Source organism: Mesitornis unicolor, unplaced genomic scaffold, assembly GCF_000695765.1.
Source record: "Mesitornis unicolor isolate BGI_N332 unplaced genomic scaffold, ASM69576v1 scaffold1579, whole genome shotgun sequence".
In the NCBI taxonomy this organism is placed as follows: Eukaryota; Metazoa; Chordata; class Aves; order Mesitornithiformes; family Mesitornithidae; genus Mesitornis; species Mesitornis unicolor.
Window position 1 is genome coordinate 1,930 of NW_010209009.1, and position 27,239 is coordinate 29,168.

General features: G+C 49.2%; 1 protein-coding gene across 1 annotated transcript; it reads right to left on the reverse strand.

Annotated features, from left to right (window-relative positions):
* Positions 1-262: 262 nt before the first annotated feature.
* On the reverse strand, positions 263-27,145 carry MTMR4 (myotubularin related protein 4). Its single transcript, XM_010192706.1, is given in 19 exon segments — positions 263-1,090; positions 1,461-1,549; positions 1,818-1,931; positions 2,319-3,306; positions 3,308-3,550; positions 3,885-4,039; positions 4,146-4,316; positions 5,059-5,244; positions 5,776-5,971; positions 6,404-6,515; positions 6,989-7,117; positions 7,390-7,586; positions 13,294-13,407; positions 19,506-19,602; positions 21,004-21,170; positions 21,395-21,477; positions 22,158-22,274; positions 24,668-24,757; positions 27,101-27,145. Coding segments are annotated over 19 exon segments (3,471 nt in total). The 3' UTR covers positions 263-912.
* Between the last annotated feature and the right edge of the window lie 94 nt (positions 27,146-27,239).

The following is a 27,239-nucleotide window of genomic DNA, read 5'->3' on the forward strand; positions in this document are numbered from 1 at the left end:
CCTCACGTACACCAGACAGCACATTCCAGGAGGTAAAACAACACAGGATGGCCTATACCCTCAAGGTATCAAGTTTTCAGGATAAAGAGCAGTAGAAAGTGGAGAGCTGAGGGCAAAAAAGGGGAGGAGGAGCAACACAGGAACACGAGCTCTGTTTCCATGCCAGGAGAGGACCAGGGTGCCATTCCTGTGGTAGCACCAGGCTGTGACACGACCGCAGACAAAGCAGGCGGGCAGAGCAGAAGTGGAAAAGCCAATCTCTCATCTCCCTGCAGTGTTGGGAGGCAGGGGAAAAGTCAAGTGCATTCACCAGTCCTAGCGGAGCGTGGAAATGGGCAAAACCTGCTCGGCCCGTTTTCAGCCAGAATTCATTTCTCTTCGACGCTCAAGAGAAGATCAATTAGTGATGGCTAATGAGTCTTGTTCACCAAGCTGATCGCAAATCACACTCATGGAAAGAGAATGAACAGCACAGCTCCAGGCTGAGGCCCTTCCAAAGCACGTGGTACCACCTGGAGCCTGCCCTCTTCCTCCTCGTATAGCAGCCTGCCTTTGCAGGGGGAGCTGGTTCTAAACATGCCTTTCTATTGCTTCGGGGGTACTTTGCCCAGGCAATAGCTGTGAAAACATCGCTTTCCAGCTCACAAAAGAAACAGGTTGCAATCCTCTCTTTAGCCCTAGGTCGTCAGACTACAAAGTACTGGCCCACGGGTACCCAAGTGGGGACACACACACCATGCTCTAATCTGAGCTCCTCTGCTCCAGACTGACAGTGCGACTGCTGAAGACAGTGCATTCAAGCTTGGTGTTCAAGTGTTGCACCAAAGGCCTTCACAATTACTGTGGAGGCAGAGTCACCCCTCAGACCCATGAGAGAAAAGGCTGGGCTTCAACAGGTCCCTTGTCTGGCATTCAGCTGGAAGCTGTGGCGATGGGTTTCTTCAGCTGTTGGCTCATGAGCTCCCTGGCACGAGACACTTGGATGAGGTCATAACAGGAGTTACAGACGAGGACAGGGTCATACCACTGCTGATCAGGGATGGGCAACTTCAGGTAGCAGCAACCGGCACAAAACACATTCCCACAGTTCCTGTCAAGGAGCAAGAAAAGTAGTGAAAAGGGAGTTGGGAACAACAGCAAAACTTCAGCAACACAAAGGATCTGGTTCGGGGGCACAGGACTCACCAATACGTTTCTGAAAGTATATGCTGTGGTCTCCAGTGCAAGCTAACTGGCTACCGCTAAAAAGGGGCTCTTACTGCCCAGGAGAAGGGTCAAAGGCCTTGGAAAAATAGAAGCAAGAACAATGTAGAATGGAAATCTGCAGGGAATTTAGAAGGCCTAGCAAATAAAAGACCGACCTATCATTTTCTCTTGGGAGCTGGAGGGAACAAACATCACAGACATTGTCAGAAACAGGCTGAGAAGAAGAGTGGCACTACAGTGATAATATTGTTTACCTGCAGTGATGCCTCCGTTTGGCCAGCCAGAATTCACAATCGCAGCTAAAACAATGCGAGGCCATGTGGTCCGGAACCCACCGCGTGACCTGCAGCAGACACCAGTCCTCATCAGCTTTCACAGTAACACCACAGTGACCCAGTCTCAGGACCCAGGCACTGGCGAGATGCGACTTTGCACCACAACAGCCTAGCTCAGAGCCAGCCCACCCTACAGGTCCCCTTTTACTGCACACAGCAGCAGCAGAGAATGCGTTCAAGGACAGGGTGGCCGCTCTCTGCCTTGCCTCCAGCCCACTCTGCTGCTGTAACCACCAAAGTCAGCTGCAAAGGAACATTCTCCTCTGCTGCCATAACAGGGCACGTACCTCAGTCTCCAACAGGCTCCCAGCTCGCTTCTGACAAACAGTCTTCACTATGATCAGAGCAGAAATCCTCAGTGTCGCTGCCGTCCGATTCCTTCAGACACGTCTGCAAAAACAGACAAAGTCACAGACGCCCTCAGCTGCCCCAGTTGCAGAGCCAAGGGTGTTCCCTGCTCTGGCCACACTCAGTGCTTGTGAGGGGCAAGAGGGGAGCTCCACAGCTCCCCATACAAGAGGGTAAAGCATTCATGACCACACAGGAGCCATTCCTTGGCCCTCAAGAAGCTGAGATACCTCTGGGTGGCCTGAGGACACAGCACATGGACAGGATGGGAATAGGGCTGTGGAAACATTGGGACAATCTTAACCACCCACCCCAGAAGTAAGAGAGCGAGAACCAGGGGTTGGAGAGGGTGGGGTGAAGGGAGTGCAGGGACCACTGCTGGTGGGGAGCTGCACAGCTGGAATTGGGGTGTTTGAGGTGGTTACTTACAAAGTCATCCTCGTAGTCCATCGGTGGCTCGGCCGGAGGGGCGCAGAAGTGGCGGATGTCCAGGCGCAGCTGCAGCTCCCGCACCTGCCTGCGCAGCTGCTCCACCTCCTGCTTGTAGCTGGCCTCAATCTGCCGCAGCCTGTGCTGAATCACATCCGTGGGGAAGGGGAGCCCGTCATCGTCCAGGTAGAGAGGAGGCACAGGAGAAGGACATTTTGGTGGCATGTGCTTGGGACCAGATGCTTGCTTTAGGTGGCAGGGTAGCCACGAACGACTGGGCTTCCCTGCAAGGCCTGTAAAATGTGTGCTGATGTGGCCAGAGCAGAGTGAGGGTTTGGCACCTTCTCTGGCAGCCCACTGGCCACTGAGGCACAGGCCTGGTGCCCGCAGGGGTTTGCTGCTTAACCTCTTGCTACAGCAGCCATAGGAGAGGAGGTGTCTGGGTGCAGGCTCCCCACTAGGGAGTGATGTCACCATTCCTTGAAAACTGTCCCAGTTGGACCCCAGGAAGGAGAACTCGCTGCTTTGGCTCTGGGAAATTGGCTTTCGCCATTGCTCTAGTGGGACTCTCCCCAGCCGGCCAGGCTCCTCGCAGGGCACACTCCTTCCAGCATCACCTTTGCTGAAGTCTTCACCTGGACAGGGGATGCCCGGGGCAGGGCCTGGGATGTCTTGACAAGGGGCATTTGGTGTCAGGGACTCCTGGCTGGGAATGTCTTGGCAGGTGGTGTTTCTCTTGGGGCAGCCTCCTGCACTGGACACCACGCCAGCAGCCTTCAAAGGTTCCTGGGGACCACTTTCTAACTGCTTTCCAGAACTGGTGGAAACCCTGTCAACATTTTCCTGTCCAGAAGGATTTGGAGCTGGACATGTACCATCCAGTTCCTCCGCATACATTTTGTTTCCCATTACTGGCTCCAGAGAGACGCTGCTGGCTGGCACAGAAACCTGGCTGCTCAGTTGCTTGCTATGCCCTTCATGCTCAGCGCGAGTTGGTTTGCAGGGGAGCATGTTCCTCTCGCTCCTCCGCCTGCCGTGTCTCTCCTGCAGCCACCATGCTGCCTTCGCCTACATGCAGCTCGACCCCCTCAGTGGTGGCATGCCGGGCTTCCAGGCCTGCCCGCACTTCCTGACAGTGGTTGTTGAGGTTTGGATCACTTGACGTGCGGGTCAGCGGGCTGCTGGAGTCACAGGCTGAGAGCAGATCATCCATAGATCTTGTCTTTGGTAATCTAGAACCCAAAAGCAAACAAATCTCAGAACAAAAATCCTGAAACTTGCCTCAATTCAGGCAAAACTGAGATGAGGGAAGGGAAACGTTCTCAATTAGAGATTATGGGGTGGGTGGGGAGGGGCGGTGCAACAGCACGAGCCGAAATGCACACCACCACAGTGTGGCCTCTGCAGCAGGGAGCTGTACACGTCCTTCAAGTGACTGGGACAATGCTACAGAGTTCCTGCACTCAACAGGAAAGTTGAGAACCACAGGTTAAACAGAGGAACTACAATGAGCAAGGAGGGAAAGGCGGCCTGTGGGTAGGCGGCAACCCGGGCCTGGGCTCTTACCTGTCCAAACATCTGCCACTGAAATCCTGGCTCTGGGATCCAGGGGGCAGGTAAATGTCCATATCCTCCTGTCCCAGAGGGTGCGGTGAGGAAGCTGGGAGATACACTGCTGTCCAGAGGTGCAGCGCTCGCACGTGGCACACCGGATGCAGCACCTGCAACAACCGCTTATGATGAGAGCTGAATGCAAAAGAAAAGCTGTCCAACCTCTACTCTCCCTAGGTGGAGAACTTGGAAAGCTGGGCCAGAAGCTCTACTGACCTGCTCAGACCCTGGCATGTAGAGAAGGTTGTGGAAGTTCTTATTGCCAGCCCGCAGCAGGGACCACACGGAGCAGGTACGCTTGTAGATGTTGTGCATCTCTCGCTCACAGGGGCTGTTCCCAAGGAAGGTCCCATAGAGGCAGGAATACGTGTGCTGCACCAGCTTCACCTGCAGCATAAGAAGGGGAGCAACGTCAGGGCCTTTGGGAAGCGGCGTCTCCTGTCTACAGGGAAACGCCTCCCACTCCTCTTGGAGCACTTCCTACTTCCAGTGACCCTACTCTGCAGTCCAGTCTGCCACACAGGGCAGGACAGAGAAGGGACAGCAACAGGAGTCACTCAAAGTGAAAGCAACAGTCGGCTGATACCATAACCATCTCTCTGTAACCTTAACCTGCGTAATTTGATAAGACAGAGATTGATAGCTATCCTTTCCCTAATTTATTTTTAAAAAATATTTCAGACTCATATTGCTCTGAGATATGCAAATCAGCCTTTTTATCAAAACAGTGCTGCTGATAGTATCTGAAATCAGTGGGCTAGAAAGGGGCCTGGAGAAGTGTTTCAAAGAAACCAGAGACTATAAGCCCTTCATCACCGTGCAGTCTGCCAGGTACTCAGAGCCTACCATGCCCACTGGAGTAGGAGGAACCTGCAGGCAGCTAACAGAAGCATCACACACAAAACCCGGCCAAAATACCACAAGTGAGGGGCACGGCTGGACCCACACAGTGAAGGCACGTCAGGAATGACAGAAGAGAGCCCAAGCACTACTCAGACACTTTCCCATATTTAGAGAATTCAATTTTTGTTTTCTTTCAACCACAACACTGTAAAATATCGTGGCCTTCCCTCTGCCTCTGCTTACATCTGGCAGGGGATAAAGAGGTGTTTGTATGCATGTTTCTTACCAAAAAAGCTTCGTTAAATTCAAAGAGGCAAGGAAACTGCTTCAGAAGCTGATGAACAGCATCCAGCCACTGGAGAAAAACTGGGCACTGCTCGTTCTGATCTTCCACCTTCTCCTGGTGACCACAGCGGTCACCGAACTTGTGACCAAAATCCAGCCAGTCTGATTCAACCAGCACCTGGAAGCCCTGTACATAAAAGGGAAAAAAAAGACACTTTGATGCAGACGTAGCAGGACAAAGCAAGCGCCATGTGCCAGCAGTGCTAGGCGAACTCAGGACTTCTGAAGGGCTGGAACAGAGGCTGCACCAGTGCTACAAAGCTACCTGAACATCAGAAGTTTCCAAACACAAACTAACAGCTGTTACTTCTAGACAATAAACAGCTTGGAGAATACGCACAATTAAGAGCAGAGAAGCAGCTGAACCTTGAACACAAGAGGTTATTTATCACAGGACTTCACCAAGCTGGGCAGAGGGGTGAGGTACAGTTCACCCAAAACAGGCAGGAACAGAAGATGGAAAAACCCAACACCTTAATAGCAGCTCTGAAATGCCACCGACTTTACTGTCAAATGCGATCCTGCTCCTTTCTCCAGAGACTGAGACAAAAACCTGCCTTTTCACAGACAGCATAGCACAGACAGCATAGCACAGACAGCATAGCACAGACAGCATAGCACAGACAGCATAGCACAGACAGCATAGCATGACTCGTACCTCCATGGTCCTGTAGTAAGGATCCAGAAGAATCTTTGCCAGCGCTACAATCTGCGGAGTTCTGTCCCAGCCATCCGAGCAATGAACCAACACTGGACGCCCTTCTCTGTCAACTGCACTGGAGACCAGCACCGCTGCCTTCAGCATGACAGAAAGGTGCTGCAGCCACTTGGTACTCTCCAGGGCTGAAAGCCAGCTGGAAAATGTGCAAAAAGCAAGAAAATGGTTGCTTAGCCCTTAAGTGAAAAAAAGATCTATTTTAACCTAATTCTTTTTGGAGTCTTCCATGAAAACCAGGTGGTTTTTTTCTAAAACATGTTCAAGAGGAACCAGCCAGCCTGGGAATAACTGCAAAGAATCCAACCCCTAATGTCAATTTTTCCCAGATACAGCTACATTTTAGAAACCCTCAGAAGACACACTCGGCGAAGTGACACCGAGACAGTGCTGCAATCCCTTCTGGATTACCAGGGATCAAAATAAGCAGCATCCAAGCACTGGGAACACTTTCCCATCCCTCCTTTTTCTGAGGTAGGAACCTGGAATAGGAAAAATCAAGAGGGAGGGTAATAAACCCCAGGACATTAACAGATAAGGTGTCAAACTCAACTAGAGAAAAGTCACTTACTTGCTGGGGTCTGGCACCTGGCTGCAGACAGCACGCAGATACTGGAAGCTGTTCCGGATGGAGTGGATGTTGGCCATGCCCATGAACACAACTTCGCAGTTTGGGTAATACTCTGAACACAACAGAGACGGAAACACTCGGAGAGCTGCAGCGACTACCTCCATACGCTCAGTGTAGCTGTCCCCTCACACCATTTCTGGTCGCCAGGTAGGCAGTTTTTCTACAAAATCCTTGTGGGCCAGCAGCAATATATCAGGAATAATGGACTTATTTATTATTTCACCCAGAGAAGCTGTGGGTGCCCCCTCCCTGGCAGTGTCCAAGGCCAGGTTGGACGGGGCTGTGAGCAGCCTGGGCTGGTGGAGGTGTCCCTGCCCATGGCAGGGGTTGGACTGGGGGAGCTTTGGGGTCCTTTCCAACCCAAACCACTCTGTGATTCTATGACTTTGCACGAGCAAGAAGGGGAACGTGCTCCCAGAGACTGAGTACCAAAATGCCAACCCGACCCCCAACCGTGCTCTAGAACCCATTTGACACAGCAGGTCCAAGAGGAAGATGTTCTGAGATGGGCTTAGCCCTCTGTACCTTCACATTCGCAGCCGCCTCCCTTTGCTCTGTTGGCCACAGCTGCGGTGTAGGACCTGGCATCGAGAATCAGCAGCTTCTGAGGAGCTCCTGCGTTCTCCACGCCTGAACACGCGGTCAGAGATGAGTCTGCAGAGACAGACACTGGCTGACCTCCCGGCACCTCCCTCCCTGCTATGACAAGGCCTCCAGTGCCACCCAGCAGTGGCCATGAACAAGCCCAGAGACCCATTCCACACAGTGCAGTCAGGGTGTGGCAGGGCCTGGGTGATCCATCTGGACACCAGGCTTAAACCTTGCACTGTAACAGCCCTGTTAGCAGCAACAGCAGTGTTTGGGTGTAGGAAGCACTGAATAATTCACACATTTAGGGGAGAGCAGAGGGAAATCAGCTGTCTCACCGAAGTCAGCATCGCACGCCTCGCTGCCATCGCTGCTCCCGCTGTGCAGCACGCCACCGGACACCTTTACTCCAGGATTCAAGGCACAGGCTTTGGCAATAGATGTCACGAGATACTCATCGTCGGCATTTCGCCAGCCCCACCAGCTGATTTCAGGCTGGCTGCAGCGTGCAATCACTGCCCCGTTGCGCACGTGCCTGCAAAGGAAGCAAGAGCCTAATGAAGCCCCATGGAAAGGTGAGAAACAGCCCCCAGCAAACATCACCTGCGCACAGTCAGCACCAGTGCAACCCCCTCACTGCTTTATCTGCTGTGTTTGCTCTCGCATCCAAGCAGTGACACAGCACAGGGCATTTCAAATAGCCACTATTCATAACAAAAGCAGTGACAGGGAGGCTATCGCTCTTATCACATTTGTGAGGAACAGAAGATGGTTGGGAGGAGCACAGGAGTGGCTAATGGAGCTGGCACAGCCAGGGGGGGGGAGGGTTGCGGGGGGCGGCTGCCGGGAACAGCCGGTGTGGTGGATGGTGGCACCTCCGGGGGCAGTCACAGCTCATGGGACGTCACCTCTGGGACTGACAGCTGTGCCCTGGGACTCGACTGCTGCGGAAATGAATGAGGAGTTTCTGCAGCAAAAGGGAAGCTGCCAGTTGCTCTAGCCATTGCTCTGTTAAACTACTTTTATATTTTTATTTACCACAACATATAAATATACATTATTAGCTATAAATTCATAATATATAAAATATATATAACTGTATATAGATATGTAAACATGTATATATTAAACCAGAGATGAGAACTTTAAAATAATTATGGTTGTACTTTGGGAAAGTAATGGCTATTTATTTTAATACTGTTCTGCTCTCCCACTGACTTTCTTTTTTTCCTCCTTTAAAAGTGGTTGTTATACCATTTCATTTATCACTTGTACGTTAGACAGCTCAGCTCACTCTGCATCAGACTGAGCAGTTTCTGGGTGGAGGCCTGAGCTGGTGTTTATTGACAACCCCTAAAATGTGAACCCTACTCTGGCTGTTGCTTACTGACACCTGGCAGAAGATCTGCAGTAGGAAGAAGTGTTCATTTTTCACATGAATGCACCAGTCAAGTCATTCACAAAGGGCCTGGAAAGGGACTGGGCAATTGGGTGACAAAGTTGCTGGTGACACGGAATTATCTAGAAGAGTCTGTGGGTGCCTGGAAAAAGTGGCAAAGGCTCTTGTGATACTGGGTGATTATTAAAAATAGAGTATGAAATTTAGTATTAATAAATGAAAGTTATTTATGGATGATCAAAAGGTGACTCCAGCTATTGACAGGGAACAGATGGGTACAAATCAGATGCCAAATCTGACTTTGAAGTCACTGTGGAGCACTCAAAAAGCCTCAGCTCAAGAGAAGCAAAAAGGTTAAGAATGTGTTAGCAGTTATTTGGAAAAGAATAAGACAGAAAACGTGATGGGACCGCATCTTATGCGTCTTCAAAATGACACCAATTTCTCACTAATTTCCAAAAGGATAATGCAGCACTCAGACCTCCAGGGATGGATGGCAAGGACAGAGGTATGGAAGAGTGTCAACTTCTCACCATTGGAGGATGACAAGAATGGATGAGAGACCTAAAAGGTCATGAATTATATAAAAAAAAAATAAGTGAGTTTGGAAGATTAATCTTATTTTTCCCTGAAACACAGATGGGTACTGGAATGGTCACGCTTAAGTTCAAGAAAAATAAGATTTTTTGGACAGCAGATATGACAGGCTCACTGCCAGAGTGCAATGTGGATGTGTAAATCGGTTCCAAAATTCATTAAATTAATGGAAGGCAGGCCTATCAAGTGGCCATGGAGCAAAAGACCACATTCACCTGAATATCCACTGTAGAAAATCTAAGATATCGGCTGCTCCAAAGATGCACCAGGAGAGGACACCTGCATCCCTATCCTGTTTGTTACACTTCCCGAGATGCTGCTTCTGGTGCCTAGCCCTTCTTGGAGACAGGATAATAAAGTGGACAGCCCGGCACCTCAGCTCTTCACAACAGCAGCGCTTGCTCCTCCCTATGCCACCACCCTCTCTGAAGATGAGCTGGAGTATGAACAGAGACTTAGATAAAGCTCTTGATAAACCATGTTCAACTATTTTTTTTTTTTTAATATTGGTAGGTCATCATCAATGAAGAAGTTGCATTGGCAGCAAAGTAGGGGATGTAATGGTCTAGATCCTAAAGCAGGCTAGCACAAGCCTCAATCCATCCCTCAAGGGCTCTTCAGCTGCCCACGAAGGTTATCACAGGGACTCCTGAAGGCATCTCTTTCTTGTGCCATCCCCCTGTGAGGGGCTCTGCTGTTCCACAGAGGATGACAGGGCCTGATCCTGTCATTGGCTGTAAGGCACATCAAGAAAACGGGTTGAGGCCTTGAACTTCTCCTGCCAGCGGTGTATGGTGTCACACCAGCAGCTACTGCAGTTTGCAGGAATGGTTTTCCTCACAAAAAGCAAGGTCTTCTTATCCTCCTGAGGCAGCTTATCAATAAATGCAGAAAACATTACTGTTAATGATGTCTCATAGATAATAGTGACGAAGCCTTGGAACTGAAGACGTCCACATGTTCAGCTAAGTCAAAACACTGTGAGGACCTTTTTCTTTCAGTGCCCTCCTCTGCTGCTGTTTTGTTTTGCAAGGTGACTTACAGAGCCATCCCTCCCAGGAGAGCTTTTCCTTATCTTCAGGATCACTGGAGGAGGGTGAATCCAGACCGCACCAAAGGCTTTGTTTATACTAGTAAATGAAACAGAGCCAAGGTGTGGACTTAAGCACTGACCTGTGACCATCCAAGCTTGTTTGTTAGCACACCCACAGGTTTAGGCCTGGGCCAACTAGCACTTTCCCAGACGGTGCCTGAGCATGTTTTGGGAAACAGAGGTGCTGTGCTGGAGACTGCTCCCAACAGGCTGTCTGGATGCCGTGGCACTGCTTTGGGGTGTGGAGGGTAGAAAATTAGCTGTCTAAGCCACCTGAGGTCAGAGGCAACCTACTACAAACACTGCCAAAGAGTCACATTAAATTCAGAAAACTTCTCAGTAGCACCAACCTCTCAGCACTGCAACGAACACTGGGCAGGGGCTGGCCTTGAGGTAGCGAGTTTCAAGAGACGTAACATGCCACTGAACACAAGGAAACGTGGCCAGCATCAGTGAGCATGAAGTCATCAGCAAGCAGAAAGTACAGCAGGTGTCAGCGGACGAATGAAAACCACAATGGAGCTTGCAGTGAGCTCCCCAGGTCAGGGCAGCACCCAGAGCTTGACTCTGCGTTCTCTTGCGGATCTTCCCAGCACGAGCATGTAAAGCATTTCAGGTCTTTTCTTACTGGGGATTTTTGTGGAAGGTTTTTCTCAAAGAAGAAAGCTCCTTCCTTGAAACCGAAATGGCAGAGGATGCCATAGTGTTTGAACTTATGTGGACAAAATTATTCTCTAGGGATCCTCAGTTTATTTTTCATTACTTTGGACCCTTTCACAATCCAAAGCTGGAGTATGGGGTGCTTTTGCAGTTTCAGTCGAGCTTTTGCTTCCCAAATTCATTCAGAGCACAAGGTCACAGCACATCTGATGCTGTTAGCATATGCTATTTAACCCATAAAAACCAGAAAGCATCAACTAATACCTCTCAGGTTTCCCCTCTATTATTTTCTGTCCACAAGAGCCTCATCCACAACATAGTCACACAGCTTAGCTTAAAACACAAGGAAGAGCTGCGAGAGGGTTTGCAGAGCCATCAGAGCTGAGATGCAGCTCTGTGGGTGCTTTCATTTCCCAAGCTCTGGTTTAACCTCCTGGCTCACTCTGGCACCATCTGGAGGCCAGAGACCGAGCGCTCCGCCGTGGGGCTGGAGCAACGTCCACTGTTTGCCCGCAGCTCCCCTGACAGCCCCTGCAGCACGACCATGGCAAAGGTGATGCCAAGTGCCTGTGAGGAGCTCTCTTGCTAGTGTAGCCCCAAGGCCTTCTGAAGGTAGCTGTGCAGACAGTAATAAAGAGGAGCGGCTGGCACGCAGCGCCCGTCTGCCTCTGTAGTCAGCTAAATAATGAACTGCATCCTTTGCCATGTTGTAAAAGTGAATTGGGCCTGGAGGCTCTTGCACCTCTACTGTGCATCTCCACTGAGGGAGGACTCGGAGATTGAGACCTGAATTTCTGCTTTGCTTGACAGCTAAATTATACTTTTTGTAACAAAAATGATACCGCGGTACCTTTGGTGTCAGTTTTACAGATCTGGCTGTGACGGGATGAATTCAGCCTTGTTCTCCAAGAGCTCTGAAGGCTACCAAACAGTCCTGTGGTTACAGAGTCCCTGGGACGCACGCACCTGAGCCCATCTGCCCACTCTCTTCTGAGGGCAAGGCTTTCCGTTTCTTTCCTTCCCTTTCCACACAGCACAAGGCACTCCAGAACCAGCCACGGTCCTCACAGACCCTCCTGGCCAAAAGACTTCGATCTTGAGGGTAAAGGCACGAAGTGCATGAAAATGCGACACACACATGGGCAAGTGCTTGTCCTTATCTTGTAACATCACCCATAAGCATCTTCTAATCTGATCCCAGGCTGCAAAAGGCTGCAGTTCAGCTTGTAAATTACTGGGTACCATTACAGCAAGGAACAAAATAATTGGTAGAATAGCAAAAAGACACAGCTTTGCCCTTGGGTGGGGAGGCACACTGGGACAGTCTCCAGCACCAGGCCATTTTTAGTAAAAGTAATCACAAATACAATTAACTTCTTAGCTGACTTGGCTACAAAGAGGGAAAGGCTCATTACGATAAGCAGTGTTCATTATTACTCTGCTGCAGAACTGAGTTCTTCTAGAAGAAGTAATACACTGTGTTTTGCCACCGTCTAACAGCAAACCATGTCACATGGAGATGTAGAATTAAAGGATGTGTAAATTCCCTGGTTTTCTTTCCTGGCCTTTGTATGCCCCAGGGTTGTCCTTTGTTGTGCAGCTCTGATATTTTCGAAGCTTTTCATATTTTGATTTAGTAATTGCTAGCATAGAGTGTAAGGCTTGAAACCATAATGTACGTTAAAACACGTGCACTGAGTGCACATATTCAAGCAGTCTCCTTAGTTTCAAACGTGCCAATCTCCTGGCAGACTTTTTTGATGAGAAACCACCCCTCTGGCCTGCAAAGCCCCTCTTGATTTGGTGCCTAGCCTCCAGCATCCCCCGTACAGATTATTTTTGGAAGGCTGACCAGGGAATATGTACTTCATATATTTACCAGCTATTGAAGAAACAAAGTTCAGCCACATGCAAACATTCCACTCTGTTACCTAAATGTTGTCAAACTCTCAGAACTTGGTCAAAACAGAACTGATTTGCACTTGGGTATTAAAAGGTGCGTCCAGGCCTGAACACCCAGTTGAGGCCAGGGCTATGCAGCAGACTCATTTTGGCCAGAACTTCTTTTCAAAGCAGCAGCCAGGGAAGTACCAGCCTGTGAAAAAGTTTTGAACCTCAAAGAAAGAGAACCTTGATTTGACACAGTTTTCTTGCTGCATTGCTCACAGGAGAAAAGATCTAACCCAGAGCAGGGAAGAAGCAACAGCCACTGGAACACTGTTTCTCCCTTCTGGAAAACACCCCGTGCTACCATTCCAGACTGAGGGAAGATGCGTGTGCTGGGAGGAGAAGTCCTGCAAGCAGCACGTTTTCAGGTGGGAGGCAAAAGCAATGTGCAGCGTGAGGCCCAACGCAGCCATGGCTGCCGCCCCTCGCTCCACAGCCCTGAACACATGCTCTGCTGACCTGGCTTCACAGTGCCTGCACAAGACTACGAGGAAAAGGCCAGCTGTGGTGGGTCTGGGGAGAGCACAGTTTTGGGTTTGTGCTTACCTATACACCACCACGGGGATCCTTTTCCATGATCTAAATGAAGCCACGTTCTCTAGCTCCTTATCAGTGATCCAGACAGGGACCAGCAGCTTCTGGGGATAACTGGAACAAAGCCTGGAAAAGAGAAAGCACAAAGGGAAGATGAGGACTCCACAATCACAATCTGCACCAGAGAAGCTGTGCAGAGAGAAGGCAGGAGCAGCTCACATTTCCCCAAACTCAGCATGCAGGAGCTGTGCTCTTCCTCTTTGTATCTGTCTCAGCACAGTCTCAACGTGGGAAAAGTGACCCAAAAAATGCTGTCAGGAATGAGCTGAGAGAAGACAACCTCCTTTCACCTCAGGCCTCACCTCCAGGCCCATACTAAATACCCCAGTACTTGCCAAGGATGCCTTGGAACGTCCTCTGGATTTAAGAGTTCATGAGGGTTTAGGGGAACAATCCTTAATTTATGTGGGGTTTTAGTTTCCTTGCAGCACTTGCAACCCCAGAAATGCACACAGCTTCTGGTAAATGATGATCTGCCACTTTCTGCCTGGCAGAAAACAGGTCACCACTGATAAACGTCACACTTCTCTGCAAGGAAGACATAAAACTCTGCCCAGAAAGATGGCAATGGTGATTCCACATATCCTACAACAAAATGACAGGAGAGAGATCTAAAAGAGTATCTTGTTTGGTGGGGTGCCAGATATCAGATTCCTGATACACACCTGAACATGTACCAGCAGCAAAAAGAACGTGATTGAGGAGATGAGAAGAGGCGACAGGATGTGCAAATGCTTAAGTCCCAAGAAAAATGTTAAAAACCCAACTTCAAAAACATTATCAGCAGGACAAGAGGGGAGAGCCAAGGGAAAGAGGGAAAGCCAAAGAGAGTGCTGGGGAGAAGTGGACACAGCAATATGAGTGAAATGAAGCATAGGTAAAAATCCAGGAGCGCAGGGGCTTCCTGGTCCCTGCAGCTGCCATCCTGCCCCTGCCAGCACAGCTGCATGCAGGGCAGCTCAGGCTGCAGAGACAAAGCTCTGCCTGGGGGCTGGACCTGCTGAGCTCCTGCAGCTCAGGCAGACAAAGGCCTGCATGACCAGGACCACCAAAGAACAGCTCTAGCTCTAGGAATTCTCTAGCTCTAACATTCTAGGAATGTTTCAGGGCAGATGCGAAGCAAACTGTGGAGGGTGAAACTATCCAGTCTAAGCTCCAGAGAGGGTCCTGGTGTTCCCCTGAGCCCAGGCTATCCCTGCTGATGGCAACAGGCACAATACAGCATTTAGAATTATTTAGTTTGTGATGCTAGCTTCTCAGAAAGCCCCAGGCAAAAGGCAAGGTTGGTCCATGGGATAAAAAACAGGGTGAAGAAGAGGAATCCAGAAACCAAAATTAAAGTTTTCAGCTAAGAAGATGAAGACCAGAACATCTGTGGTAGGATGCCTAGGCTTGGACATCTCTGAAATGCCTGATACCACAGGTAAAGTTGGTCAGGAAATTAGAGAAGCACTGAAGTGTGACAGAGAATAGAGGTATGTGGGAGAGGGCTAGCGCCTGTTAAGATCTGGAGGAACTTCTGGGATTACTGAGTCTGTACAAGAATGGATTTCACTGAAATGAAAACAAAATTAGTTCCATGGCACTTCAGATGAAACATTACAGGAGTTGTCTTAAACTAAAACTTGGGGAGAGTCAGTACAGGAGAGGTTCAGAAGCATAGCTCAGAGTTAAGTCACTAAACTCTGTAGCCTGAGGAAACAATATTACAGAACTCAATAAAATTCAGGTAAGACACAGGACAGCCTCAGGAAGTTAAGCTGAATTTAAGCAGGGTGTGTAAAAACAGGCAATGAGGTAAAGACAAACAGACCTGTGCTCCTAGGCTAGAATTCCAAAAAATAAAGTGGAGGAACTGAAAAGCCAGGATAAATGAGTACGTTGGCTTAACAGTATCTTATAAACCTAATACAAGAAAAATTATTAATAGCACAGAGAATTTTAGAGTTCAAGCTTTGCAGGAAGACTGGAGCCAGTGAACAAAGTGTGGTATGTTCCAGGAAAACGTGAAGGTAGAAGTGTGAGGCTAAGAGTTACCAGCATCAACAACCAATGCAGAACGTGCACGGGCTCAAATCCCAAGCCTAAAGAGAAACAGAACAACATTGGGGCTATGCCACCCACCACAGGAGCGACGGGAATGAAACCGATGAGAGGCTGGAAGAGATACAGAAAGGCTGCGAGGGTAGAAATTGTCATGGGAGACTTGTGTTGCTTCCACAAAAAACGCACAAGCATCACAATAACGTATGGGACAAAGGTGACATTTGTAGGTGCAATCAGCTGCTTTTTGGTGTTGCCAGCCCAATAATATGGAAGTACATAATCCATCCTTTGCCCCTAAGCTGCTCCAAAACATAACTGAGAAAAACACTTTGTTACAGTATTCATCACACAGTAGAATTCAACAATATTTTTAGGGTGGACAAGCCTCCCACGACAGTAACAATGAGGTCCAGAAAGGGAGAGGAAGACAAAAGCTTGCAGAAAATGTGATGGTTATTTAAACAGGCTATTAATATAAATGCAACAAAGAGATCAGAAAGAGCTGGCAGAGTTAGAGAGTGAACAAAAGAAGGATTTTAGCAGTAAAAGGACATCCTCCAAACAGGAAATGTTTCCAAAGGACATGAGAGAAGCCAAACATGCACCTACATTAAAAAAAAAAACAAAACCACAGTAAAAATGAAACATGTTGTGCAGTTTTTGGGAAATGACCTGTTAAAAGATTAGAACTGTGAAGAACTATTTCAGACGTCTCGGAGATATCAACTGGCTGCTGAATCTAATGGTCTGGAAGATCAGCAAGATCACAGCAGAAAATCAAAACTACTTGCATTGGGATTCACCAGAAGAGCTCAGAGAGAAGCTGCCAGACCTAACCCTGTTCTAGCAGGGACAAGGCACAAGAAGAGATTAATATGGAAACTTCTGCAGGGGAGTTTTTAGAACAACCTGCTATGAGCGAGGAATAACTAACCACAAGGACCAGGTAACGCTCTGCACTTCTACAGCAACCCAGATGCACGCCAGGTGAATGATTAACCAAGATGTGCCAGCTACTGCTTACATTGGCTTGGGTGCCAAAGCTGGCAAACACGGCATCGACTTTGTAAAAAGGTCTCTGGGGCAGATGTGGGAAACTCCTGCTGTCCGACTTCTGTGCAAAGCAACTGAGTGTCACAGTCAGTGCGAGGGTAAACAGGGTGCACTTGGGAAGAGTCAACACGGCTTTTGTGGAGGGAGGTTGTGCAGCGCGTATGTAGAGCTTGCTGGAAACGTCTCTGATCGAGCACATACAACTCATGGGCTGACTGGATTTGTGTGTGTGTGTGTGTGTTTGTGTGTGTGTGTGTGTGTGTGGTTTTTTACAAGTCACTCACAAAAGACTTGAAGGAAGCTCCTCTTAGGAAACAGTAACTCTTGAAAAGATAAACAGCACAGAACTTGAATGGCAATTTTTCACAAAGGGACTCCTAAGGGGAACCAGGCTCGTCCTTGTGTTGTGCAATGTGCTCACGTGTTACGTGGAAGAAACAGAAGAAGCGAAGCCACACAGTGCATGGAGGGGTGGCCTGAAACACCCCTGGGACCACGCCAAGCCAGAACAAAGGATGGACGTTCTCGAAACCGCGAGGTTTGATCCCAGAAAAAGGCAGCTATAACACCACAAACACATAAATCATCACGAACAGCACCTTCGGACAGAGACCAACAATGCTTCTTACCACAAAGGTCAGTGAGAGAGATCCTCCCTCGCAGGATGGAAAACCATGGGGTTTATCCCTAACAGCCCCCATGGACTTATTGTCTACGCATGGCAAATTCAAGCAAGAACAGTAACTATCACCTTTCCCATAAAAGTGAAGGATAGTATTAAAATCTGTAGAGAATTGTAACAAAATAAGACAAAATACTAATTAAGAGCATTCACAGAAACAAGTAGGAAACATCCAATGTCTAAACCAGTAACACCAAACTTCAGTCAGCTTTTTCCTCAAAGTAAAAAATAAAAGTTGTGAAAAGACCAAAGCTGGAAATGAGCACCAACACTGAAGGAAAGGTGAAAGTCTCTTTCCTTTTTGAAGGAACTATGCATGCACCAGACCCAGCAGCATCAAGGCTGCTATGAAACAACCCCTACCTTGGGCAGCACGGGCGCACCAGGTGGGGGATGCCAGAACGTGTCCATTTCTCTGGGTGCACACATCACTGAAGATGAGAGTGCCATGGAGAGATCATGACATAATTTTATGATCATTGTATGCTGAAATAGTACACTTTTTATGAAGACCGCAGGAGTGGTTATTATATGCTTGCATTGCTCTAATTTTATGATGGCTGTCACCAGGAAGAAGATAATATTTCCCAGATAAGAACATCTCAGAACAGACTTGAAAGCCAATGAACAACGCCATTACCTTGGAGCATCCTGTCTCTAGCCACACTGTTTTGCCAATGCTGGGAAATAAAAGGACTATAAACAGTTAAAAAGTAACCCAATTCCTGTGAATAGAGGCAGGTGGTAATGACCAAAAGCCAAGGCAGAATTTAAAGACACACTCCTCAAAGCAGCAAGAGAGAACTGGTTTCTGAGTTGCACAAACAAATTATACCACCTTTGAGATCTCGGGATGTCTGCAAGGAGCTGGGACCTGCCAGGATACCCCGGTACTCAGATGTAGGAAAGCAAAACCAGGCCTGCATCCAGCTTGCTGAGGTTTGATTCAAGTTCTTTTTTCCCTTGTTTGGTTGGAAATATAACATCTGTCTTTAGAGATGCCAGTTAATTGCTGTGTATTGCTGGCCAGGAATCCAGCAGCAGAGAAAGCCTGATTGCACTCCAAGACGTGCAGAGACTACCGTGGGCAGGTACTTATAGGTGTGCACTCCAAAACTGAGCAGTTCAGGGAAACAATTTATATTTGGGATCCTTGGAGAAACTGCATAAATGCCAAAGTCACGTTAACAGCCCAGAAGCAACAATGTGGTCAGTATGGCCAAGAAACTGTAAATCAAACCCCAAAACTAGTGCTTACTGCCCGGATTCCCGAGGAAGAGAGAACAGGCAGCAAAACTGCAAGAACTCCACTGGGATTTCCCCAGGGCAGTATGGCCAAGGCTCCTCATGGTGTCCACAAGAAACTGGCGACCTGGTACTGGTCGATGTATTGGTTATGAGGATGCCTTTACTGGCCGAGACAGAGAAAAGCCTGAGGGATGCCACTCATTTCAAGAAAAAGATTACAGGGAATGCAGAAATGAATACGTCTGTCAAAGCTTAGTAAAATCCTGTTGGCTTAATGCCACCTGCTGCAAAGAATACAGAAGTGCTTCTTGAAGAGCTCCAGTGCTCACTGATGTGCAGGTGAGAAAGACCTCCTAGAGATTCCCTACTCCAACCACCCGCTCGCAGGGGACCACCTCCAACACCAGATCAGAGACTTGAAATGCTCCAATGACAGAGAAGCCTCACCTCTCTGGGGATCTGCCCCAGCACAGCACCACACTGCTGGGGAATTATTTCCAGCCCCCAACCCATGTCCAGTCTGAACCTCCCAAGCTGCACCTTGTGGCAGTTGTGTCTTGTTCAGCCACTTGCCACTGTCAGAAGAGCTTCACTCCACTGGCTCTGTAACTGCCCTTCTAGCAGCTGCCAGCTGCACACAGACCACCCTTTAGCCCCTTCTGCACCAGACTGAACAAGCCTCGCTCACTCCCCAGGCTTCTGAGCACCCTGACAGCCCTCCATGGGCTCACCCTCCTTTTCTCAGAGCTGAATGGCTGCCTGACTTATGAAAACTTTGTATTTTTCATCTCAAAGCTCCTTAGAGAGAACGACTGACCAGAAAGGCAACCCTACAATGGATGGTTCCTCCGAGACTCCAGAATGTCTTCCAGGATGATTTATGGCCACCACAAAAACTACCTGAGTCAGCATTTACAACTGCTGCTAGCTTGGCCTTTATTCCTTCTTCAATCCCACGACGTGAGAGGTGGAAAGAAAGGGCATCTGGCCCATATGCTGATCTACCTGAGGGTTACTGAGGCCAGAAGGGAGGATTAACTGGAGTCTGACTCATCCACTGCTCTGCACGGGAACTGCAAAGCAAAGGAGATAAGGAAAGAGGAGAGTGGGGAGAGCCTGGTGGTGAAACACTCACTTGTAATTGTTGTTGATGTCAGAGACGCGCCAGACGTTCTGCAAGTCAAAGCCCATCCTCACCAGCTCCATCTGAAATCGGTATCTCACATGGTCTCCTGGAAAAGCAGAGCACAGGACATTTACTGACAGCCAAACAGAACTGATGAAATCTGAACATCTTTGTGGCATCTCCATAGCAACTATCACCAGTGGGGAGAAACTACAAGACAGCTGGGTGGCAGGGATCTTGCTTCAGAAGCCAAAAACATTTGTACCTCATGGGGGTTCCTCTGCTTATTTTGTCAAGTCAGATCACCTCTCAGTCTCAGCGTACAGAGCAGCATGGAAAGAGCCTTCCCACAGCAGTGTGGAGTGGGGTGTGTCTTGTAATTTAATCCACTTTTGCCCTTCTGACAGACATGGCTTCCAAAGTGGGTGTCAGGAAGCCCATGGCAGAGGGGCACCAAGCACCCACCCCGGACAGTTCCTTCTCCCAGGCAGCGCTCAGAGCCTGATGCAGGGTTTGCTCTCTCAAGTTTTGGCCTTGCCTTACAAATCATGGATGTCTTTGTTGCTCAAGTGTCAAATGTTGTTAATAAATACCGCAAAGCTCTTAAATCATAGCCTGTAGCAACAACTGCCACAGGTAAGTTTATTTATACTAGAGAATAATACTTTCTCTAAAGGAGAGACAGCAAATATCTCCTAACTGCTGGTGTTTGGGACAGGGTAAGAACACATAGTTTACCTTTTCTCTATTAGCTTTTTTTTGGTATCACGTTCAACTATGCTATTCAACCCCATCCCTCCATCCCAACCTGTGTTTGGACATTTCACTCAGGCTACTGCTGCTCTCCTCTAATATCTGCACATTTTAAAGTTTAAAGCTAAGTTTGTCACTCATTTTAATCCCCTTTTATTCACGCTGAAGCTGTTTAAAGACAAAGCAACTGCAAGTGAACTTTGTGCTCCCAGAGATGGGAAACTCCCAATCCACACGAGGGCACCACCTGCACTCTGCTTTTCTCTTTCTGGATTCAAAGGTTTTATTTGTGCCTGTGGAAGGATGAACCAGACATCTCTGCAGACCCAATCAAAGGACTGTCATGGCATTGCTAGGTGTTGGAAGAGAGATGCAGATGGACTCATATTAACTCTGCTGCCTTAAAGCTGACAATGTTTACCATCCAGGGACAAGGCTGCTTGAGCTCTCTATCATCATGATGAAAGCACTAAAGGGTGGGATGTTTTCTTCATTCACAAGAAGAAAGGGAAAAGCTGCTTGTGTGTTACTGGCTCAGAATGCTCCTTATTGTGCTTATTACCATTATTCCTTTTACTGTGTTTGTTATCCAGCTGCATCTGGGCATTGGCTGGATCTCAAGGCCAGGTACAGGATACCTCTCATCAGGACGAACTTAGGCTATGGCTACAGCAGAGCTTAAGACACAGTCAGACATCAGTTCACTGACAGCAGTTCAAGTTGCATTGCAATGCTTCTGGACAGAAAAGCTTACCTGGACGGCAGAGATGTGCATGTTGATCCTCCTCATCAATACAGACTCCTAAGCACCATGCATGGTAGGCAAATGCAAAGAGGTCCTCAGGCTTAGCAGGGCGAGCGATGGCTCGAGTCAGCCTCTTTAGCCACTCCTGGCACTGCTTAAAGGTGGAAAAATGGCACCTGCAAACCCAAATGCAAGCCATCCTCAGCAGGTACGTTTAATTCAGCCAAGACGCAGACAGGGAGCTCTGCTCCACTTAACCAGGAAGAGGAAAAAAGCACCAAGACTTTGTGACCTCAGCCACAAACAGCTCCATTGTAACAGCAGCACAGAGGGAGACACCAGCGCTGATCATGGCATCTGGCCCGCAGTGGCATCTACAATACAGCAATAAAATGGATACCTGATCACTTTGGAGTCCTTGCAGACAATGTGAAGCTGGAACATATCCCGACACTCCACACTTTCCATCATCCTCAAAGGCACCTGTGAGGGAAAGATGTAGGGCATGACAAGACACACAAAACAGCAGACATAGCAGCCTTGCCTGTAGGTCCATCACGCACAGTCATGGCTCTATCAGCAGTCATGAGCTTCGGTTCAAACTACAAATGCACTCTGAGGTTTATGAAGCTTCATGACCCAGCACAGAGCCCCTTTCAGCAATTCCTATTCTGATTTCTACTCTGCCCCTGGGCAGTCTTCCACCTGGGGCCAGTTACCGACTAAATCACATGCAGACAAGCACAGGTAACTGAGCCAAGCTAAAGTTGCAATAGAAGATGGGAAGTCAAGACTGGGAGAGAAAGCCTCAGGATCCCATTGTCTGACTCTCGGTTGCTGGTCTCCAGGTAGGAGAAGCCTCATTAAAGCTGGCCTGCAAGAGACCTTAACAGTCTTAAAACCACCAAGTTTAATGCTTGAATTTAAAGAGAACAGCAAAAGAAAGACCTAATTATTATCAAAAGGAAAACCCCATCCACACACCAAAATGCAACAGCAAAACAGCAACTGCATGACCAGCAGTAACTACAGACAGCATCAGGCTTGGCATCCTTCAGGAGGCACAGCTCCCATGCCATAGACACAGCTTATGCCCCTTTTGCCCCCAAAACACTGTGAGAGACTATGATCCAGGCAGCAGGAACAGGCAGACCCAGACTTACATTGATCACAGAATCCTTGAATTTGATATGGAGCCGGTAGTTGGAGATGGCGATCACAGCATCGTTTGCGTGGCCAAGATACTCCACTCCCTCACCCTGCAACACAGTGAATGGGACCTGGAAGGGAGACATCACTAATTCAAGACACATGCAGAGTACTTAGTGCACCACAAATGCCAAGAGGCACTCTTCCTCCTGTCTCCACAGTGCATCTCCTGTGGGAAATCATCCGCAGTGATGTGCTCTTCATGCACTGAGAGCAGACAACAGCACGAAGCAGCACTGGTACCCACTGCCCAGCCCCACAAGATGGATCTTCCTCCGAGGATGCCTCGGGAAGCACCAAGCACCTCCTGATGGACAATTACTTGCAGAGGAGAGGTGTGACCACTAACACTACATACACCAACTGGGGGCAGCTGGCAGCGAGGGTGTTGCATGGGCTCAGAGGGATTTATGGTTCTGGCTTTTTGGAGAGGGTAAATGCAGCCCTGGTGCAGGCAGCATGATGAAGGACACAACCTCAGGCACGAGTTGGGGAGTGCTCTGCACAGCTCCAGGCAGAGCCTGGTACCATAGGAGTCCCCTGCCCCACGGCAGCGTCACATACACGACCCTGCCAAGTCACTTAAGTGAAGGGGGCTGTTGGCAGCACTGCGAGACTCACTAGTACCAGTCCAGGTAAGCAAATGAATGAAAGTTTTGCTCAGTTTCTGCTAACAAGACTCAGGGGGAGTCTGTGTGTAAAGTTACTGGTATGACTGAAGAAACTTCATTAAAGTTACTTGTATTAGAATTTTATTTTTTTAAATCCAGATGAGAGTTTTTCTGTTTTTCCCTCTCAGCCCAGACCTGCCACAGGTATTGAAAACTGGGGATGCTGGCAGATGGCCAAGTTTGACTTTTGTTTTCTTGTATTAAAAAAATAAAAGATGGCAGAACAGCCTAAAATTCACCAGGCCCATTCCTCCTTAACTAAGCAGACTCCTCATTGTTCCCTGAACACCACCTACACCAGGTGATGTTGGTAACCAATTACGCACTTCAGCCAGCATTACTTGGCAGACAGAGCACCTGATGAAACCATTCATTACACCATAATTAGAACAAGTCAGACCGCCTTGTCTATATTTCTAAGTTGTTTCTATGGCTTGGGTATAGCCTGCCTAAAAATTGATTTTCCTGGGTTTCAGGCTTCATGTGCAAGTGACAATTGTACTACAATTTCTCCCCTCTCTAAGTTACTGGTACAAACCTTAGACTGGCATCTGTCCGAATATTGTTTAAAAATGTTAATTATTTGACATTAAGAGAATATACTCTCTTTATTTCTGCAGTTTATTTATGCACACTTGCCAGAGCTGTTTTTAGTTGGCACGTGTTTCTCCTGCTTAAGTGGCTCTTTCACACAGCAACAGAAGGGAGACAGATTAGAAATGGGATGGTAAAACTGCAAGAGCCGACAGAGGGAAATCCTGAAAACAATTGACAGGTACCTGAACACAGCCCATTATCAAGCCGACAGCATCCTTTTAGAGTTCACTTTATATTAAGAGAATAACAATTTACTGAACACAAAATACCCTTTGAGAGGGGTGAACTTTATGGTCCTCCACACAAAGAACTAAAGCAGCCTCTGCTCTTCTTCAGGTTCTCTCAGCTCAGTCTCAGCGGCTTCCCCTCCTGCAGACCTGCAGCCTGGACCCCACATGCCTCCTCAGCCCACAGTGTTCCTTCAAACCAAACCTCCTGGTGCCACATTTCAGTCCTTGATTTATCAGCACCATCTACCAAGATGATACCAATCACAGAGCAGACTCAAACACTGCAACAGCAGCGAGAACACATGAGGATGATAAGCGCTGGGACGAGGTGGTAGTAGACTATGTTAAAGGAATCAACAAGCACCAGGAGGCTTTGGCTCCCACCACTCAGGATAATGCCCTTGCTGCACAGCAGCAACAGCACCCAGGCCTCTTTCAAGGCCCTTTTGCAGCAGCAGGCTGGCACCATATGGAGGTTTCTCTTTTCAACAGCTCTGCAGCAGGAAAATGCCAGGAGCAACGTACATTAGGGCCTGATCAGCCACTGCAATCGCACGCTACAGCTACACAGAACCCAGCCCTGCCAATCGCCCTGTCCCAGAGAGCATCTACCTGCTGCAGAGCTGCGCAGGCAGTGTCATGATTTCTCACTGCCTGCACAGGTGGAGGACAGGGAATACCCAGGACGGCTGTGTTGCATCATGCTCTAGCCCCGTTTCCAAGCGGCAGACGCGATGCTGTACAAATTGCAGTGTCTTGGCAGGGGTGGAGAGGCAGGGCCAGGACGGTCAGAACAGCCGTCAGCAGCCTCCATGCACACAGAGAGACCTGCTGGTCCATACACAACCTACAACATCAGCCCACGACCTCCACAACATGGCCTGGGTTGGAGAACTGCACCCAGGTTACACACTACCGGGGTCGTGCCTGCATCCCGAAGCCGTTTTGGTTTTCTTGCTTCCTTACCTGCAATGACTCTTCCTCCTTTACAAGCTCTTTTGGGGGAAACAAGTCCTTGGCCTGGATATACTCCAGACTGGGAGGGCCTTCCTCACCCTGCATTGCAAAAAAAACCAAAAAAACAGAACACATTGAGACAGGCCCCAGTCAGCACATGTTACAAAAAGCCAAGAGTCAAAGCTGCTGAATACTCATGGCACCCCAGTACCTTGGGGATCCCCCTGGACCTGTGCATGGAAATGCCTGTTCTGCCTCCGGACCACACTCCCTGCGTTGCAGGACTCAGCAGTTCCTCTGGCTGTTCCCACAGCACAGTGAGAGAGTGAAGCAGGTCCCCAAGTCCCTTTTCTTCCAGCCATGTGGAGTTTGGAAAGCCAAGCAGACACACCTTGACCATGCACAGGATCTTGGACCAATGCAACAGCAGTTCATCACATCAAATGTTACCCTATTACCTTCACTATGGCACCACAGCTGAAACACAGTAACACGGAGGGTTTCCATCTACCTGCTGGGTAGGTTTCCATCTGACCTGCTCTTCCTCCTCTTAAATTCATAAGCACTGCTTTCTTAGGGGAGTTTTCATTTTCACTCTTAGCTCAAAGAAATCTGCTAAAAGCCTGAAGCTTTTTGAGAATACACAGGTGTGAAACATAATGCTGTAACAACTGCATCAACGTGCACCCAAGCAGGGCATTCGTCCTCAGGGCAGCCGACCATGTCGAACCTGCTCAGACAGACGCCCTGGAAAGCCCACAGAAGCCTTGGATAAGTGGTCTGAGGACACACAGAGCCTGGCTGTGCCATCCTTGAAGAGGTGGAGAGAGCATCTCAGTCTGGGACCTGTGGATCTTCAGGCGCTCATGAAATCTTGGTCCAGTTTTCACCAGCCCTCACCCCACGCTGTCAAAGCACCGGTGTGCTGTATGGACCAGCAGCCTCCAGACACTCAGTTGTGGGTGCTCGCTGCTGGGAGCCCAGGACAGTGTTAATTCCACACAGATTTAGTGTGCGATCATTTTCTTCAGAATGCCTCTTACTCTCTAACCATTTAGGCTTCTGCATTTACCAGGAAACACTCTGTTCTGTAAGCACTAAATATTTTTAAATGAAATATCTTTCTGGGTAAGTCACACAAGGCAGAACCCCAAATTTCATTCTGAAGAAATGAGAACCCAACCCTTTTGACTCACATATATTTAAATAGTGCTGAATCCCCTTATGTTGCCGACAGCTGCTCAAGCCTCTGCACCCACAGGTACAGACAGGCCTGAAGCACCCCCTGGTCTCAGACTGGGGCAGCCAGACCCCACAGAGCCACCTTCCTCCTGCCCCCTGGGTCAGGAGGTACCTATGAACATGCTGCTTGTAGCCACCATAAAATTCGGCATCAACCCCAGCTGGAGGTGAAGGCACTGCCCCTCCTCGTTCCCTCTCCAGGCCACAGCACCTGCTGCAGCAGCCACCGGTTACTGGAGAACACAGTGGGCTTGGGGGCCAGCAGCTTGCTCTGACACTGAGGTGCTCGCCCAGGAGAGCACGAAGGAAACGTGTGTGCTGAAGCGGTGCTGGGCAGCAGAGATCCTCTCCCATCACCACTTTGCAGCTCACAAAGAAATCCCAGTGAGCAGCAGGAACTGGAACAGGGCAGCTCAAGCTCTCCACTGGCCTGGGTGTCCTTGAGTCCCTCCTCGCCCACAGCACAGGACAGGCAGGAGGCTGAGCATCTCCCCCTGCCACAGCTCTGTCCTGGGGTAGCAGCAGGGCAAGGGGCTCAGGATCACACTCTCCTCATAAGCTTGAAGCCCTCAGGGCCCATTTGGTCACAAGTCCTTTGTGGGGGGAGGTGGGAGAGAGGGGGGCTTTCTGCAGGAAGGGGCATCAGATCTCCTCTGAGCAAGAAAATTCGCATTCCCTAAAAGTATAGAAGACGCAGAGCTCCAGACCCCCTCCCACTACACTACCATCCTGGCAGCATCAGCACCAGAGGGGGTCTCGCATACCCCTGTCTTGCACGCTGCAGCCACAGCGGGAGCACAGAGCTCCCCCAGGGTCGGCTGCTCTCACGTCATAATTTTCCAGCTCTGGGCAAGGACTGGCCGCACGCTTGCCGGGGCCTTTTGGCCGACACAACCCACGGTGCTGAGCGCTGCCATGTCCTTGGGCCTGGGCAGGGCAGCAGCATGGCAGTGACAGGGACCATGGTGTCCTCCGGCAGCGATGGGGGCCACAGCATCCTCCGGCACCACGTGGGAGGGTGGAGAAGGGGATCCCCTCTGCAGGGGGTCAGCATGCCAGGTCGGGAGGATCCGCACACAGCCCTGCCTCAAGGACAGGCCTGATCTGAGGCAGCCGGCTCAGCATGGGAGCTGGAGAGATGCTGGCTTACAGCCCCGTTTGCATGGAGGAAAAGAGGGGGGGGAAAAAAGCAGCACTTACAAAGCAGTTGAGCATGGAGCAGGAGACGCGGCCTGGCAGACTCATGTTCATTTCCCGAGGCGGCAGCTGGGCCAGGCGCGCACAAGCAGCATCTCCTTCCTCCGGCCTCCTGCTGCTGCCGGCAGCGGGTCCCAAACCG